The following is a 16,841-nucleotide window of genomic DNA, read 5'->3' as shown; positions in this document are numbered from 1 at the left end:
GTCAATTTTTGAGTTGAGGCTCATGCTACTGATACAAATGGGGGGATTCAGACTTTTAGGAAACAGGTTTATCGACCGCCCACAGCAGGGAGGCCAGGAGCGCCAACAGGAGGGCAAGTGTGAAGAGTATAACACTCGTCGGTCTTGCCAATAACACATCGCTTGCCGTCGAAGATAGTGCCCTCGCCACATTCAGGCACCTTGGTGGAGATGCAGAGACCACCGCTGGGACTGAGACCTCGAGGGCAACGGGGAGGCTCGACAGAGACACACTTGCCACCCTTTCTGGCGGTGCCACTCGGGCACGGAGGAGGAGTAACTGAGACACAGACATCATCTCTGAGCTCCGTTCCAGTAGGGCAACGGGGCTTGAAAGACGAGTCGCAAGTCTCAGTCTCAGAGTTGTACTTCATGCCGGGATCACAGCCTGGGTTCTACTCAGAAGTACACTTGCTTCCGTTCCAGCTGGTACCAGGTTCACAGCGGAGAGGCTCCTTAGATACACAGCTGGTGCCGTCGAAAACAAGACCAGGTCGGCATTGAGGATCAGAGTGATCGACACAAGTACCGCCATCGAAGGACTTTCTAGGGTCACAGATAGGTCGCTCCTTTGAGAAACAGTTGGTATCATCAAATTGCATGTTGTTGGGGCAGGCCGGGACATCTTTCTCCGAGACACAAGTAGCGCCGTTGAAGATGTAGCCAGGCCTACAAATAGGACGATCATTTGAGATGCAGTTAACTCAATTGAAAGAGCTTCCGGCAGGGCACTCCGGAGTAATGGAAGAAGTGCAGTCATCATCGTGGTGGTTGGTGCCGCGCTCACAGACAGGAAGATCGGGGTACTTGCAGTATCGGCCAACAACGGTGGATCCACGAGAGCACTGAGGACGCTCCTCTGAGATACATTAATTACCGGTCAGAGTGTGGCCAGGCTCACAGACGGGAGGAGTGCTAGAGCCATACTTCTTGCCGCTGAGAACACTTCCGGGAGGGCAAGCCGCACGGTCCTCGAGAACACAGTTCTCTCCGTTGAAAACGGCACCAGGGCGGCAACGAGGGCTCTCAGTGATGATGCATCGTCCGTTGGTGTACTGTCCAGCACGGCACTGAGGAACAGGCTGAACAATGCAAGTCTTTCCGTTCCACTTTCCGCCGGTAGGGCAGCTAGGCTCCTCAGTGGGGCTAATCCAGCAGCGGCCCTTGTCATAGTGAGTGCCAGGAGGTCAGTCATCCTCATGGTCAACAGATTTGAAGCAGGTGTCTCTGTTGAAGTCAAAGTTCTTATAGCAGCAGGCTGACTTTCCACTAGTCTTATCAGAGACGATGTAGGTTCCGCCAGGGCAGGAAGCTCTGCTTTCGGAGACGCAAACTCGCCCTTCGAGGTTGAATCCAGGAGGGCAAGACGGCTTGTCTTCACAGACCTTTCCATTGAAGAAGCCTGGCTCACAGGACGGGGGCTTCTCAGAGACACAAGCAGTGCCATCGAAGCTGGATCCAGGAGGACATCTCGGCTTTGGCTCGTGGGTGCATACTCCCTTGTTGATGACATAGCCGGGAGGGCATGACGGAGGGGCTTCGCCAACACAATTGCCATCGGCGAGCTTACTACCGGGAGAGCAAAACTGCGGCTTAGAATCAACACAGCTACCATCCTCATACTTGAAAGAGGCAGGGCACTGAGGCTTGCTGCTTGAAGTACAAAGACGGTTCTTGAGGGTGAATCCTGGAGGGCATCCAGCTTCAGAAAGGGAGACACAGTTGCCGTCCTGGTATGTGAACCCAGGGTTACAACGCGGTTCGGCTACAGACTCGCAGGACTCGCCGTTGAATCAGCTGCCAGGAGGACAGCTAGGTGCGGTGCCGATACAGTTGCGACCATTATAGATCAGACCATCAGGGTACTTGGGTGGCATCTCGCTAATGCAAGTATTTCCCTCAAGACGAGTACCCTCAGGGCAGACAGACGAATGAGGGAAAACACAGCCACTAACATTGTTGACAGTTCCAATGGGACAGCAACGGCTGTTACCAGAAGCATCTTGGATAGGCACAATCTGACTCAGGTGGATGGACCGAGCTGGACGTGTGTTTGGGATGTCAAGCTGGGGAGGCGGGCCAGGGCCATTACTGAGCACGGAAGGCAGTCCAGCTTGCTGTACCATAAGACGAGTATCGAACAGAACGTCCTCTGCTGTGCTGGTTAGCGCAAAGCTGGAGAGCGCGAGGATGGTCTTCCAGGATTCATTCATGGTTGGGAAATGAAAGAAAAAGGTGAAGGAGTATGGGGAGATGAGGAGTGAGTACGAACTTGGAGTGCGAATGATCAGGAGCTGCGTATAAAGCATGGTATTGAGAAGGCCTTGAAGAACCTCTTCATCCAAAGCCCAGCACTCATCTCATCAAAGCCCTCAAACACATTCAAACTTTTCTTGATTTCAACCACCTTCTAAAGCCCATCATGGTCTACTACACTTTCCTCAAATGGGTATATCTCCAAAATTCAGAAGTCATTAGCGGACCAGCATCCTGACATTCTCTTAGCAAACTTCCGAGCCCAACTATCGGTACCTTCTTACAGCCCCTGATGCTGAGACCATCAATGACTGGTGGCGAGAGGCCTCTACCAAGGATCCAGAGCATGTCAAGCGTCTAGGCCCCGACTTCTACTCTTGGGGCAGCGGCGCTCAGGCATGGGACCTGGCTCCTTCATTCTTGAACAAGATCATATACACCTTGCTGAATGATCGAGATGGTCGTATCATCTCCAACTTCGCTCAACCTCCAAGAGTCAGCGTCCTTAGCGGTGATTCGTAAGTTCCTTCAAGTTACTCTTCTGAGGAGTTTGTGTCTAATGTACTGCAGTTACTACATTCGGTCCAAGTCTAGCCCAGAGCTATACTGGCTCGAAAAGGGTGGTTTAATCTATGCTACTAAGCAGGATCGCACTCGCTCCACCTTCCGGCTTGACGGAGAGCGTGATAGTGACAGAAACAGGACTGTCATCATCGGCAAGGACTACATCTCTGTTAGTGCAGTCGGAGGATCTGCTCAAAAGTATGTCAGCGTCAACGACAATGGCGAGGTCGTCCTTAGTGGACATAGTTGCCGCATGTGCTACAGTGACTTGAAGAACATGTAACTTGCCCAGGGAGAGGCTGGCGACCTTAACAGTGCTACTGTTATGAAGGCTGATGGCTTTGGTGAGGAGTGGGAGCTCGCCAAATAGATGGAGATTAGGAACTGATAGCGACTTCATATCCGATAACGCAAATTGCGTCGGAGAAACAATAACCATTTTCATTTCGATCCCTTGGCAGCTGCTTTCGACTTCAACCTTGCTATCGCTTGTGGCGTAGACTGCTTATCTTTGCACCTGCAACATGCGGGTAAATGATTGCTATAATTCGCTGGCCTCCCCCGAAGTGATTGATCAGGTTGTGGGCGCTAATGCGGCTACTGTACAGTAACAAGCATATATCCAGATTCATTGGTTGAGAAGTTGGCAAGCCCCATTGATCAACGTGTTACTGTACAGTAGCAGCAGCTTACGACGCCAGTGAGTATGTGATCTCATTCAAGACTGGGTCGGGGTAATCATTAATTATGTTGATGTCTAATTGAGAGTCTTCATGTAACAGATATTTGAGTACTGCATTTCCCCTGTAGTTTTCATTGATGGCACAGTTCCAGCTCATTCATCATCCTTGTTTGTATCGATTGCTTCACTGTACTACCCCTCATTACCTGGTCAGAATGTCCGTCACCCGATCTGAGCTCAAGTTTCGTGCTCCGCCGTCAATGCAATTGAGTGACGGCTCAGCCAAGTCTAAAACATCTCCCCCAGCCCATGATTCCTCCATTCCTACATCCCTTGATCGAGCGCGAGCTCGATTCGGGGTGACAGGCAATGCCATAGTGACTGGGGGCGCTGGCGATATCGGGTCTGTCGCCTGTCGAGCTCTGCTTGAACACGGACTGCAGGGACTAGCTATCTTTGACCTGCATCCTGATGCTGGGCAAAGTACAGTCTCGAGTCTTCAAGACGACTTTCCTGAGGTAAAGATCACATTCACCAAGGTTGATGTGACAGATCCCGATTCCGTTGCAGCCACCGTTGCCAACGCGGAGCAAACGATTGGTCCAATTAACATCTGCCTTTGCTTTGCAGGCATTGCCTTTGCAGCGCATGCTTTGGACATTACTCCACAGCAATTCAAGACCATGTTTGACGTCAATACTACGGGCTCGTTTTTGGTAGCACAAGCTGTTGCAAAGCGTATGTCAAACAGAGGAACCGGGGGCTCAATCATCCTGATGGCAAGCATATCTGCCCATATAGTCAACTTTCCTCAACCTCAAGTCCATTACAACGCTGCCAAGGCGGCCGTCATCTCTATGAAAAGCTCACTTGCCGCAGAGTGGGCGGTACACGGCATCCGTGTCAATAGTATCAGTCCTGGGTACATGGACACTATTCTAAATGAGGGGGACGGTTTGGCCGAACATAGAACTATTTGGGCCAAGAGAACTCCTTTCGGTCGCATGGGAAATCCGGAGGAGCTCACGGGTGCTGTTATCTTGCTCGCGAGCAAAGCAGGTAGCTACATCACTGGTGCAGACATCCTTGTGGATGGCGGGATCAGTGTCTTCTAGAGATCCCTGAGAAAGTATTAAGCAGTACACTCTAGTCCCAACCAGCTACTCCCAATTTGATTTCTATAAAGTTTTAAAATGACAAGCACAAGGCGGGCCTTTTCAATATAATGGTCATCTACTGATAATCCACCTGATGATGATCAGTCAAAACGTCCATCGCGGACATCTCGTGAGAAGTGCTTCGTAGTGTTTTTCACAGAGGCAATAGCCTACACTCATCGTTTGATTCATCTCTTCAATCCATATCAGGGATAGAAACACATAATTACCGTAGCTGTACAGTCGCCACATGCACGAGGTAGGTACTTGGAATAGCTGGGTTACTGTACAGTACTCTCCATTACACAACATTTTGATACCTCCGAGGGTGTAAGTAACTGTACAGTTCACGCATAAGCGTCTCACCTATTACTCACCACGACGTCTTCCACTGTCTTGTCCATGGGGGCTTTCTATCATCGTTCAAGCGTCCCTTTCAACTATAAATAAGGCCAGTCCTTTTCTTATTTCTATTCTACGGATTCTTCAAATCATTTCTATCTTACAGCCTCTAGTCTCTCCGGACAGCAGCCATTCACCATGAGTAAAGTCACCTGGCTTGACAAGCTCCAGGAGCAAGGTACGGCAACCCTTCCTCTTCTCTATTGTCATTATTCGTGCTGAATTATTTTATAGTCAAGATCGACATTGACTGCATGGATCCAGCAGAGGCGAAAAGATTTCTGCCTTTCGAACCACATGATCAGACGAGCAATCAGCGCTTGGTCTATAAGCAAATGGTCTCTCCCGAGAACCGGGAACTATTCTTGAAAACTGTCGAAGAAGGCAAAGACGAAGGATGGGAGATAATCCTTGATCGAATGGTACCTCACTTTATCCATCTTGTAGCCACTTACTCACTTCATCATTTACAGAGTGCTCTACTGTGCGCCAAAAACATAGAGAACATCCAGGGGCGAGTGTTGCTTCAAACCTCAGCTTTCCACTCATACGACACAAGAAAAGTTGTGGCCCAGGCTCGATCCTATGCAAGAGAGTTCGAGAAGCTTGGTATCTCGAAAGATCGGATTTGTATCAAGATTCCGTGCACAGGTCCTGCTCTCAACGCCAGTCCGATTCTACTCAGAGAAGGGATCCGCACGCTGGGAACTTCTCTATTTTCTGTCTCTCAGGCCATAGCTGCCAGCCAGGCAGAGGCGTTGTCTATTAGCCCCTACAACTGTGAGGTCATGCCTTGTTTATGTGGCTATTTCCATATGCTCACGTCCTCATAGTTCCTTGGTATCATACCGACCGAGGGCAGTGGCCCAATGCTGAAGACCCAGCTCTTGATCATCCTATGTCACACAGAATCGTACAAATCCAGCACATCTACCAGCGCCTTCGACAAGAGACTGGTAAGACGCAGCCACTACTCAAGCCAGCAAGGTATGTAACAGAATCTGGGAGAGTGAAAACCCTTAGCGCTGATTTTGCTCTCCAGCTTCATATCCGCCCGTGAGGCAATAGCTATGGCCGAGCTCGGCTGTGATCACGCCACTATTCCTGAGGATATCCTCCTTCAACTCTCGCTATTGGATGCCGAAGCAAACCCGCCACCTGGAAGTGATTCTCACATGAAGACCGGTAGCCCGTCGTCACGAGTTGCCCATCTGGCAAATATTGATCCCCTGGCCGGTCCAGGCTGGCCTGGGCTTCCAGCACTCGATATCGACTATCTGGCAGATAACGGGGCCGCACTGACCAAGGCTATCGCTGCTGACACTTTTACTCAGAGGGGGCTTGACACAGCTCTGGAGGCATTCAAGGCGAACGAGTTGCAGAGTCGAGATGCAATCGAAGAAGCTTTAAACCAGTTCTGAGTATTATCATTTCCTTTTTCTCCGTGCCGATAGTAACTCTCATTAAATACAACTCTGTATCTCATTATCCCCTACACTATTGTGAGAAAAGATAAAACATCGCTTTCACTGAGACCACCAACCCATTCCGAATCCTCATGAAGGATTCCATGTGTCCAGGAACTCGCCATTAAAGGATCATCCAAATAAGAATGGTCGACTTCCAGGAGATCTGGGAAAGGAAAGCTAGGCTCGGCCACTGTATTCAGGCACAAGCTGAAGTTCACTTGCGGTTCCTGGTATACTGACACGGGTGCAGATCTCGGAGTAGTTTCTAGGCTGCTTTTCATGGTGTCTGGTGTAATATTGACCTCTTTTGGCTGGGGAGGGGGTGCGTAAGGATTATCGGTCGAGAAGCCCGCTTCACGGGTTGTCTCATGCTGGACTTGGGAGTATTCCTGTGCCCAGTTGTCCCCAAAGCCTGCAGGGAATGTTCCGAAGACGTGATTCTTTGTTTCAGCTAGTTGGGTCATAGCCTGGGTCATGGGCTTGACCTGGGCTTGAGGCATAGATGATCCTCCAATCTGAGCACGTAGAGCATTTACCTCAGCGACAAGCTGATGGTTCTGGTCGACAATTTCTTGTATGTCACTAGCTGCGGCTATCGAAAGTTCGCGCTGTTGTCGCACATGCTCTATGCTCTTGTTTACGATGAGAACCTTTGTAAGTCGCCGAGTATTGGCAAGGTCGGGCAGCAGGCGTGCCAGTTCCTAACCAAGCGCCACAACAAGGTTACTGAATTATATCTTGAGATTTCTATCACAGGCTGTCTCACCAGAAAATCTTCTTTTAGTTCACCTCGGCGTTGTTTCTCGATAGCCAGGTTCCTAGCCGTGACATCGGGCGGCAAAGGCCGAGGTCGGTTCTTCCGCTTCGGGCGTGGATTCTTCGTGATTCCGGCATTAGACATCGTACGATTTATTTGCAAAGTATTTGGTAATGGACAAAGATTGCAAACGCGCCGTGGTTTCGAAGTAATTGTGAGCGAAATTGTGAGGGATCTGTCTGACATTACATCACCAAATACGCTATATACGCTATTGACGTGGTGGGAAGGTCGATCTGATCGGCCCGTATCAGCACCGAATGTGACATTTAATTGGCCGAGATAGCTACTGAGGGTGCGTTTACTGTGCAGTAAACATGTGGCACAGGAAATCTATGATTATAGTGAGGCCGGGGTAGGGGTAGGGGTTGGATAGCATAATCTAAGCGTCTCTCACAAACCACTCACTAATTTATGGTAGATTTATCCTTATTGATATTTCTACTATTTCTCTGAAGACATCAAAGCTCATCTACTAATCATCATCAAGTCCAGCAAGAAAATCGGCCGACGGTACAAAGAATGTAGAGCCTGTAACTGCCTTGGAATAGTTGAGAATCCGATCATGCATCCCAGGTGGAACACCGACAAACATGCGCTCTAGCATCTTCTCGATGACCCAAAGTTTCTTCGAGTACCCGATAAAATATGTGCCAAACTCACCCTGAGCTGGAGATCCGAAGGGCATGTTATCTCGTAGAATGTCATGCTCGCTTCCTCCCTCGTCTTCAATCGTAGCAAGACTCTTATGGGACTGCTGTTGCCCTTCGTCCGCATCATCAAGCTCGATATTATCCAGCTTCGTGCGCCCAATGATTTCTTCTTGCTGCTCTGTCTTGAGAGTTTTCCATGCTTTGAGATCATGAAGATATTTCTGTACCACGACATAACTGCCTCCTACAGCAGCCGAGTCATCTTGTGCAGTAATAAGCACCGTGTCTTTGACATCGGGGCCGACTGGATTGGCAGTCCCGTCGACAAATCCAAGGACATCGCGCGTGTCAAAATACCTAAAACCGACGGTCTCGTCTTCAAGCTTGACAGCATCACCCAGTCTATCCATGAGTTGTCTCTCAAATTCAAATGCCATATCTCTTCTCTCGGAGCGAATATGGAAGAAGATATCACCTGGGGTCGATACAGCAGTATGCTTTGATCCCTTGAACTCTTTGAAAGGATGTAACTCGTTAGGACGAGGGAGTTTGGTCAATCGGTCCCATGCCGAGCATCCAATGCCAACAGTACATGAGAGATTAGCGGTTTGGTGGCGAATTGATATGTTCTTGGTAATATCTGCAATGCTAGACAATGTTGATCGGATTGTTTTGTTGGCATCTGGGTTGTCTGTTGCCGAGAGAACGAGGAATGTCGCCGACTGTGACAAGGGAGATTCCACTGCCTGAGGGTTCATTTTGAAACCGGATGGCACGGAATTTGACAAGAAGCGTCTTGGCTTACAAAAGGAGGAATTTGCAACTTTTAGGCAGTGGATTGATGTAATACGTGAGACAGAAGGACCCAATGGTGTCTGATACGTGATGAAGACCCGACGGAACAGCATATCTTGGGAAGCTCGAACGCCTACGATAAATTGCTCACGGTTGTCAGCGCCAAATGCGACATTAGCTGGCTCGTATAGCCTCTAAGTGCATATTCGGGGATCATGACACGACATTCGCTGACATGAGCTTTGTAAGTCTTCAGTAAATGCAAGATAACATCAACCTTATTGGAGGTATCGGCGTAATCATGACGCAGAGGGCTTACTTATGCTGATTGCGGTATGAGTAATTGGCCAATGATGAGGCTCGCAAAATAATCAACAACCGCGGGGTTGCTATCACGTTTGTGCTTATCGATAAGACCAATTGTTGGTGGCCTAACAGATAAGAGTTATCTTGCCCCTTGATAAATCTAGTTCAGTTAGTGTAGTATCACAGTCGCTTTCGCTGCATGGTGAGTCAGCAATGTTCGAAATCATTCGCAGCTACCATACTATGAATGGGAGGTTACTTTTGTGCCTGTGAATTCGTTCCTTATTATGTGTGAACTTCGAAGTCGGTGTTCTACGTATAAATCGTGGAATAGAGCTTCAATAGTATCTCACGACCGACAGATCTTGAAATATTAGACTAAGGTTCACAAATGGTTACATGGACTGTGAAGGTCAAAACCGTTTTCAAGTTGAGATGAATCTTTCAATTTGATCATTACAAGTTTTGGACTCATTCATTTAATATTCGTATCGCATTGCAACTCTGATATTGGACGGTGGCTGTGAATCCGTTACTGACTTACCCTGGATACCTCTTCTGACAACCCTCCACTGTTTGGCCCAGAGTGAATTGCTTCTGATGCCTGTAAGCATACAGGATCTTGTTGAATCTTTCGGACAAACTATCATGTTTCCTTGTTTCTTATTGACAGCTCAACAGTTTTGCAGGTGATAACCCACGCCATTAATCGTGGAACTTCACATGTCGCATGAACTACTCTTCAGACCGTAGACCTGGCATCGCAGCTTTACGCGCATATTCACGGCGAAACTTCCCCATAAGAGTTGTTTACCCTGTAAGCGTCGTATAGCGATGAACAAATGCCGTGCTACAAGGATCTGGCAAGGTGAGGCGTCGGCAGAAATTAATCAATCTGACAAAGCAATAGTCACAAGCCATGGCCTCGTTAGGAAGGCAGCTGATGTGGCGGTTTCAGAAGGATACGGGAAGTTTAAAATTGCTGGTTCGTGCGTAAAAGAGCCCAGACCTGTCCATTATTTCTGTCATTAGTGCATACGGACAGCGCTTTGGCACTGCTTTAGCTTTGAGTATATCGCCTTTCAAGTGACCCAAGATACGATACGATGTCTGGAAAATATCTTCAAAGAACCGTCTCTTTGAATGAGTCGCTGCTTGTTTCATCAATGTCGGTCTGCTTACGCGTAGCCCACTTGGCATTCCCCGCTCGCCAAGTTCTTTGCACAGCACAGCAAGGCATAGCAAGGCACAGCACACAGCACATAGTGCAGCATGCAGCATGGAAACAAAGCCACCCGATCAGAGGCCCGGAGGGGTGAACAATCGTGTCTTGCGGAGGAATCAGTCAATGAGGGAGCTGAAACTTCATTGTTACGGTGAAATTTGACAAGCCACGATCCCAGTTTCCGGCTCCAAGGCTCGGAAATGATCAAATATCAATGCGAGACGAATCGTAGTCATCCAGAATCCTATCGGAAATAAGCCTTCTCAGGACCCCTGTGCTCGCAGGGGAGAATTTCTTGAACACGGACCGGCTAACGTTGGGTTAGTCTGCCATGAAATGCACGTCTGGACGTCCATCCAAAGCGGATCATTTGGGCAGATGCAACCTCAAGTGCCAGCGCCAGCTTCCGATCATCAGGAACATTTTTTTAGCATCGGCAGACGAGAGATTTCCCTTCGCCGATCACTGCAGTCACTCAGTCACTCACTGACCTTCTGTGAGACCTGCGCGCAAAATGTCGGGGAGGGAAACATGGTGCACACGAGGCCGTGCATTTGCTATGATCGACCGCCTGGCGTACGGTGAGAAACAGAGGGCGCTTGCGGTTGATTGGGCTCTCGTCAGGGAGAAGCGCTGTGGCGTTGTTTCGATGACGGTCTGTACTCGCGAGGTCCGACAAAGAAGACTCAAAACAACGATGGCTGTTTCAACAAAAACATGCTCAACAGCTAAAGCTAAAGGGATCCATTGTATGAGGAGTTTGTTGTTCTCGTTGAAACCCCCTTTTGCTCTTTTGCTGGTCTTGGGCCGCGTTCGATGACATTCTACTGAGCGGACAGTGGCATGTATTGCAAGTTTAGCGGAGTGCCAGCCATCGTGGACCAGTAATATAGTGCATCTGTCCCTTGCAGTAGCTGCAGTTAGCCTGTTACAGAGGCAACGGAACAAACGAGTCAAGAAAAAGCTAGCAAACTTTTTAAGCTTGACAAAACACGACCGGTAGTCTCGGCCCCCTTTCTCACTTGCATATGGAAGGAAGGAGAATAATCACATACGGGCATGAGTGAGTGAGGACTCTAGGAGAATTTGTTGGGGGCTATGGCAGGGTGTTTTGCATCACTGCCAATTTTCAAGGCTGATTTCGATCAATCTTGAAAACATCCTGGCCCTGGTCGGTAGATCCCTGTACTCGGGGATCACATTACGAACTTGCAACTTTATTTTATATTGGGAGGCGTCGCCCGTGATTACAGAAAACCCGGGGGATGAGGATAGTCCATGTCTGTGCGACGAGACTGGACGACATCAGTGCTCACTCTGTCTTAGATGCGCTTTGTGCTCCTTGACGCTTATCATCATCACAAAGAATGCACTAAAGCGCTGCACGTACCGTTCGTATTCCCTCATCCCATCCCATCCCATCCCCCGTAGCCAAGGGCGGCGAATGGTACGAACTTTTTGCCGCCCTCGTCTAGTGGCGTCAAAATACCGCGCCGGCATGTTCGGTCCCTGATCCAAGAACAAGGACAAGCCCCGGCATGTCATCTCTTCTCTTTGCTGGCTGATTGCCGCGTCAAGGCGAAACATGCAGGCAAGATCTGGGTAAGGATTTAGAATTGCAGGACTGGTATGAGGGGTTTCAGTGTGGCATCCCTCCCCACACTCAACCCGAGCTTCCCATCTGGAGACTCGGGTGTCAGCTGCGAGACCTCGTATTGATTGGTTCGGCAAGCTGAGGCCATCAACGGTTTTCTTTTTATCCCTGGTCTAGTCTAGCTAGTCGAGCTAGTTTAGTCTATCTACCCCTGGATCGAGCAGCCCATCGGAACATCATCCTTTTGAAACACAGAACTCCGCTCTTTCAATCAATTCGACGTTGTCTGCTGTCCCTGCAAGGGCCAGGGCCCAGGCTTGCACATCGAATTTCGTTTTTCACATGGCACCACACCAACTGTCGGGATCATTGACATGTCTCATCCAATGGGATCATGACGCTGGCTGTCTGCCGTACAACTATATTATAACCTTGATTCCCGTCCCCCCATCTTCTGCTTCTTTTCCTCTCCAGACTCAATCGTCTTGTCACTCATTCCTTAACAGGCAAACCACTCATTCATCCTTGAAGGATCATTTCTACATTCTTTCACTCCTTAACACGTTCTTTTTAAAGCAACTCGAACAATTTTTACAGCCCAGTCCCGGTGACGTTAACCAACAACAACAATAACAACAACAAAACTCTCAGTCAAGATGCATTTCTCAAGCTTCATCGTTTCCATGATGGCCGCTGGCGCCATGGCCGCTCCCTGGGGCAACGGCAACGTGCACTACAAGGTCGTTACCGAGTATGAGTACGTCACTCACTACGTGACCGCTGGAGGCAACGCTCCCCAGGCCACCTACGTTCCCGAGCAGCCCGCCGCCCCCGTCCAGGAGTCGCAGCCCGCCCCCGTCGTCGTCAAGAAGCCTAAGAAGAACCCTGCTCCCCAGCCCACCTACGTTGCCGTCCCCGAGCCCGAGCAGGAGGAGGAGCCCGCCACCACCCAAGAGGAGGCCCCCGCTGCGACTCAGCCCAGCTCCGACTCTGGCTCTGGATCTTCCAACCTCGACTCTGACCAGCAGAAGGCCCTCGACCTCCACAACGAGGCCCGCAAGGCTGTCGGTAACGAGCCTCTTACTTGGGACGATTCTCTTGCCTCCGGTGCCCAGGAGTGGGCCGACCACCTTGCTCAGCTCGGTAGCCTCCAGCACTCTCAGGGTGAGGATGGCGAGAACCTCTACATGGGCAGCGGCTCCAACCCCTTCGCTTCTGCTGTCGAGGCTTTCCTGAGCGAGAAGAGCCAGTACAACGGCGAGGCCATCTCCGGCTCCAACTACATGTCCTTCGGTCACTACACCCAGTGCGTCTGGAAGACTACCACCAAGGTCGGTATGGCCGTCGCTAAGGACAGCTCCGGTGCCTCTTGGGTTGTCGCCCGTTACCAGAAGCCCGGTAACATGTAAGTTCCCATTAACTCTCTACCATTAATGCAACACTCGCTAATCATGATGCAGGATCGGTGACAAGCCTTACTAAATGTCAACACCGACATGGACGGATGCTTAGGTTCGAGATAGCCGGCAGCGATCTTTTGATGTATCTTTTCACTTCAAGTTATGAGAGCGACTCACCAGGGCTATGAACTCACATTTCAATTCTTGAATAAACCATTCGCGTTTTCTTATGCGGATTATTTGGTTTACTGACAATATGTATATACTTGTCTCACGCAATTACGACCTTTGCATTCACGTTCATGATAAACTTTGTCTCTGCCGATGCTTCTTGGTGATGTCCTGTGGATGAATGAGTATTAATGTTCCACAACATGAGCACGAGGACATTTGCTGTAACTGTGACGTAAAGTTGTGCAGAGTGAATCGCACACGTCTTTTTCTTATGCTACATGAGCCTTATCACCCGACCCTTGTGTATGACAGGTACAAGTGCCAGGTAGGATCCTTGATTATGTTTCATAATTTTCTTATACCGAAAGAAGCTCTCAAGTATCATCTCAAAGACTCAAACCAATACTCACCCTTTCAGTGCGTGAAACTCACTAATGATATCTGTTCATCTCAAGATCCAGGGATGCTTGGGCCTGTACCGTCGTCAGAAGTGTCCACTTGGAAGGTTCGCCTCAGTCTTCTCAAAGCCAGCTTGGTCAACAGCACAAGAAAAGCAGACATCTTCCAAGACTCTGGCACGAGGTCTCGATTTCAGACACGAAAAGATGGTAATTTGTGTTCTCGCTTTACTTTCTTCGACTTCTGCGACTGCAGTTCGTCATTTGAGGCAAGCGTGAATTTCAAACGACGACACAGCATCTCCCATCTTGATGCTTCACAAACACGCTGCATAGACTCAATGGCAAGTGCCCCCTTACAGAGGTTCGATGTGCGCTTACCAACCTCGAAAAGCAATACACTGTGACAGTCACTTCTTAAACGACCTCGTAACCATGAATCAGTATTTGGATATGTTGGCGGATACATCAAGCAGTGTCGCAGCGAGATGGAACGAATCGTCATCAAATCATGGCATAATCATTAAAACTTTTTGGGCATCTGCCCTTGATGTCTATCTGAGGTGTGCCTTCTAGGACAGTATACAAACCTGCGTCTAACCCTAGCCCACCATCCCAAAGTCATTCATTAACCGATCATCATCATCGCTTCGCTGTAATTATCCCTGCCCAGAACAAGTCGATAGGTAACGCCGCCGATATCCCTTAGTTGACATACTTGGGGATGGTCTCCATCACACCATCCTTGGTGATGAGCTCCATGGCCTTGGTCACCTCGTCCAGGAAGCGCTGGTCGCCTCGCAAATCGTCACCAAACAGCTCTCGGACGCTGAGAATAGAGCGGGGATCCTTGCCGCCCTCCTTGGCCAGAGCTTGAAGCTTCTCGCGCATGGGATCGTCAACCTCGAAGGTGTTGCCCTTGTCATCGACTCCCTTGATGTAGATGAACCAGGCACCAGCGACGAAACACAAGCGGCGGAAGGGGCCAGTAACCCAGATGTTCTCGGCGATAGAGGGCATGATGAACTGAGGGATCTTGCCGGAGGCGTTCAGAGCGACACGGGGAATCTGATCCATGATGGTGGGGTTGGAGAATCGCTCCATGAGGGTGTTGCAGTACTGGTCGATGTCGACGCCGGGGATCTCGGGAAGAAGGGGCTTGACCTCCTCCTGCATCATCTGCCAGACAAACTTGCGGTAGATGGGGTGCTCCATGACCTCGTGGACGTACTTGAAGCCAGCAAGCTGTCCGGGGTAAGCCATGGCGGAGTGGCTGGCGTTGAGGAGACGGAGCTTGTGCTTCTCAAACTGCTCGACGTCGTGCACGTCATGGACAACCTGGACACCGACCTTCTCGAAGGGAGGGCGACCATCGGCGAATTTGTCCTCAACAACCCACTGCATGAAAGGCTCGGTGACAACGGGCCAAGCATCCTCGATGCCAAAGTTCTCGGCGAGTGACTTGATGTCGTTCTCAGAGGTGCTGGGGGTGATGCGATCAACCATGGCATTGGGGAAAGCACCCTCCTCGTCGATCCACTTGGCAAGCTCAGGGTTGCGGAGCTTGGCGAAAGAAGTGAGCATGTTGCGGGTGATGGTTCCGTTCTTCTGCATGTTATCGCATGACAGGACGGTGAAGGGCTTGCGGCCCTCAGCGTGACGTCTAGCCAGAGCAGCGTAGAGGAAGCCGAAAGTGCTAATGGGGGCGTTATCGTTCTCGGGCTTGAGATCGTGCTGAATGTCGGGGTGTTCGTCCTTCAATTGATGGGTGTTCTCGTTGTAGTAGTAGCCACTCTCAGTAATAGTGAGAGAAACAATACGTGTGTCGGGATGAGCCATCTTTGCGATGACGGCCTCACGGTCATCGGGGGCGAAAATGAAGGAGTTAATGCTGCCGACGACATCGGCGAAGCTGCCCTTTGCAGAGCGCTCAATGACTGTGTAGAGATGGTCTTGGGCGTTGAGGACATCGCGCATGGCGGCATCGTTGGGTCGCAGGCCGATACCGCAGATGGCCCAATCGCGCTCACCGTGCTTCTCGAGCAGATTGTCTACGTAGACGGCCAAATGCGCTCTGTGGAAACCACCAACTCCGACGTGGACGATGCCCTCCTTGAGGGACTTGCGGTCGTAGGAGGGGACCTTGACCTTTAGGTCTCCCTGCTGTGACGCAATAGAGGAGAGGTTGCTGCTGTTGAGCTTTAGGCGTTGTGTCATCTTGGCGGTTGTGATTGTGATTGTGATTGTGTGTGAGGGAGGAATGAGAGAGGGAGGGAGATGCGAATGAAGAAGGTATCTAGGTGTTGAGAGGAGTGAGGTGTTGGTTGGTATGAAGAGATGAGGGTGAATGTGAAGAGGAGGAGAGGATGAAGTTTTGTTGTTGTGAGGAATGAGGTCACCGCTCAAATGCAGATGCTGACCGCCGGGTTTTGTGGTTTCTTCGATAAAAAGATAAGGAGAGGAGAGGGAGAGGCCGGAATAAATTCGGGCAGCGAAAACTCGAACGTTCCCCCGTGTTCGGTGGACTCTGTTGCTCAATTGATTTTGTCGTTTTCTTTTTTTCTGGTGGTGGTGGTGGCTAAAAACTTAGTGGAGTGGGAGCCGTGGATCCGCGGTGAGACCGGCTTTGTTTTGTTTTGTTGGTGAGGTCAAAGGGCCCCAAGATTATTGGGGCCTGTGACGTTAAAGTGCCCCATAGTTTAGCTTCTATCAGCTTATCACATCAGCGCTTGATTCAATCCCGAATCTTGCTGCCTGTCATGTCAATTCTTCAGTGGCGAATGATGAAAGAGATTTTCATCATGTTTTCTGTTTCAAATTCTGCCCTGATATTGTAACATCACTGTGCAGCACTGCAGTCACTGCGCTGTCACTACATACAGACGCCGCAGAATCTGATCAGCACTGCAC

General features: G+C 49.8%; 9 protein-coding genes across 9 annotated transcripts; 4 read left to right on the top strand and 5 right to left on the bottom strand.

The window, feature by feature from the left end:
• Nucleotides 1–68: 68 nt before the first annotated feature.
• Nucleotides 69–641, bottom strand: J7337_012661 (uncharacterized protein; the record flags this gene model as incomplete). Its single annotated transcript, XM_044830169.1, has 2 exons — nucleotides 69–427; nucleotides 449–641. 2 exons carry the CDS (start codon nucleotides 639–641, stop codon nucleotides 69–71), a joined length of 552 nt encoding a protein of 183 aa, XP_044675085.1.
• A 267-nt stretch (nucleotides 642–908) lies between these two features.
• Nucleotides 909–2,252, bottom strand: J7337_012660 (uncharacterized protein; the record flags this gene model as incomplete). Its single annotated transcript, XM_044830168.1, has 3 exons — nucleotides 909–1,202; nucleotides 1,248–1,804; nucleotides 1,895–2,252. 3 exons carry the CDS (start codon nucleotides 2,250–2,252, stop codon nucleotides 909–911), a joined length of 1,209 nt encoding a protein of 402 aa, XP_044675084.1.
• A 209-nt stretch (nucleotides 2,253–2,461) lies between these two features.
• On the top strand, nucleotides 2,462–3,142 carry J7337_012659 (uncharacterized protein; the record flags this gene model as incomplete). The annotated part of the gene is made up of 3 exons (XM_044830167.1): nucleotides 2,462–2,488; nucleotides 2,545–2,813; nucleotides 2,866–3,142. The coding sequence occupies 3 exons, from the start codon at nucleotides 2,462–2,464 to the stop codon at nucleotides 3,140–3,142; spliced, it is 573 nt and encodes a 190-aa protein (XP_044675083.1).
• Nucleotides 3,143–3,756: 614 nt separating this feature from the next.
• On the top strand, nucleotides 3,757–4,656 carry J7337_012658 (uncharacterized protein; the record flags this gene model as incomplete). Its single annotated transcript, XM_044830166.1, has 1 exon — nucleotides 3,757–4,656. The coding sequence occupies one exon, from the start codon at nucleotides 3,757–3,759 to the stop codon at nucleotides 4,654–4,656; it is 900 nt and encodes a 299-aa protein (XP_044675082.1).
• Nucleotides 4,657–5,238: 582 nt separating this feature from the next.
• Nucleotides 5,239–6,521, top strand: J7337_012657 (uncharacterized protein; the record flags this gene model as incomplete). Its single annotated transcript, XM_044830165.1, has 4 exons — nucleotides 5,239–5,278; nucleotides 5,335–5,880; nucleotides 5,934–6,087; nucleotides 6,143–6,521. 4 exons carry the CDS (start codon nucleotides 5,239–5,241, stop codon nucleotides 6,519–6,521), a joined length of 1,119 nt encoding a protein of 372 aa, XP_044675081.1.
• Nucleotides 6,522–6,592: 71 nt separating this feature from the next.
• J7337_012656 (uncharacterized protein) lies at nucleotides 6,593–7,470 on the bottom strand (the record flags this gene model as incomplete). Its single annotated transcript, XM_044830164.1, has 2 exons — nucleotides 6,593–7,270; nucleotides 7,336–7,470. The coding sequence occupies 2 exons, from the start codon at nucleotides 7,468–7,470 to the stop codon at nucleotides 6,593–6,595; spliced, it is 813 nt and encodes a 270-aa protein (XP_044675080.1).
• Nucleotides 7,471–7,861: 391 nt separating this feature from the next.
• On the bottom strand, nucleotides 7,862–8,797 carry J7337_012655 (uncharacterized protein; the record flags this gene model as incomplete). Its single annotated transcript, XM_044830163.1, has 1 exon — nucleotides 7,862–8,797. The coding sequence occupies one exon, from the start codon at nucleotides 8,795–8,797 to the stop codon at nucleotides 7,862–7,864; it is 936 nt and encodes a 311-aa protein (XP_044675079.1).
• A 3,848-nt stretch (nucleotides 8,798–12,645) lies between these two features.
• Nucleotides 12,646–13,441, top strand: J7337_012654 (uncharacterized protein; the record flags this gene model as incomplete). Its single annotated transcript, XM_044830162.1, has 2 exons — nucleotides 12,646–13,364; nucleotides 13,420–13,441. 2 exons carry the CDS (start codon nucleotides 12,646–12,648, stop codon nucleotides 13,439–13,441), a joined length of 741 nt encoding a protein of 246 aa, XP_044675078.1.
• Nucleotides 13,442–14,636: 1,195 nt separating this feature from the next.
• On the bottom strand, nucleotides 14,637–16,148 carry J7337_012653 (uncharacterized protein; the record flags this gene model as incomplete). Its single annotated transcript, XM_044830161.1, has 1 exon — nucleotides 14,637–16,148. One exon carries the CDS (start codon nucleotides 16,146–16,148, stop codon nucleotides 14,637–14,639), a length of 1,512 nt encoding a protein of 503 aa, XP_044675077.1.
• Between the last annotated feature and the right edge of the window lie 693 nt (nucleotides 16,149–16,841).

Source organism: Fusarium musae, chromosome 10 (assembly GCF_019915245.1).
Source record: "Fusarium musae strain F31 chromosome 10, whole genome shotgun sequence".
Lineage (NCBI taxonomy): Eukaryota > Fungi > Ascomycota > Sordariomycetes > Hypocreales > Nectriaceae > Fusarium > Fusarium musae.
The sequence above is the reverse complement of the archived record's forward strand: the minus strand, read 5'-3'. Positions and strand labels throughout refer to the sequence as shown.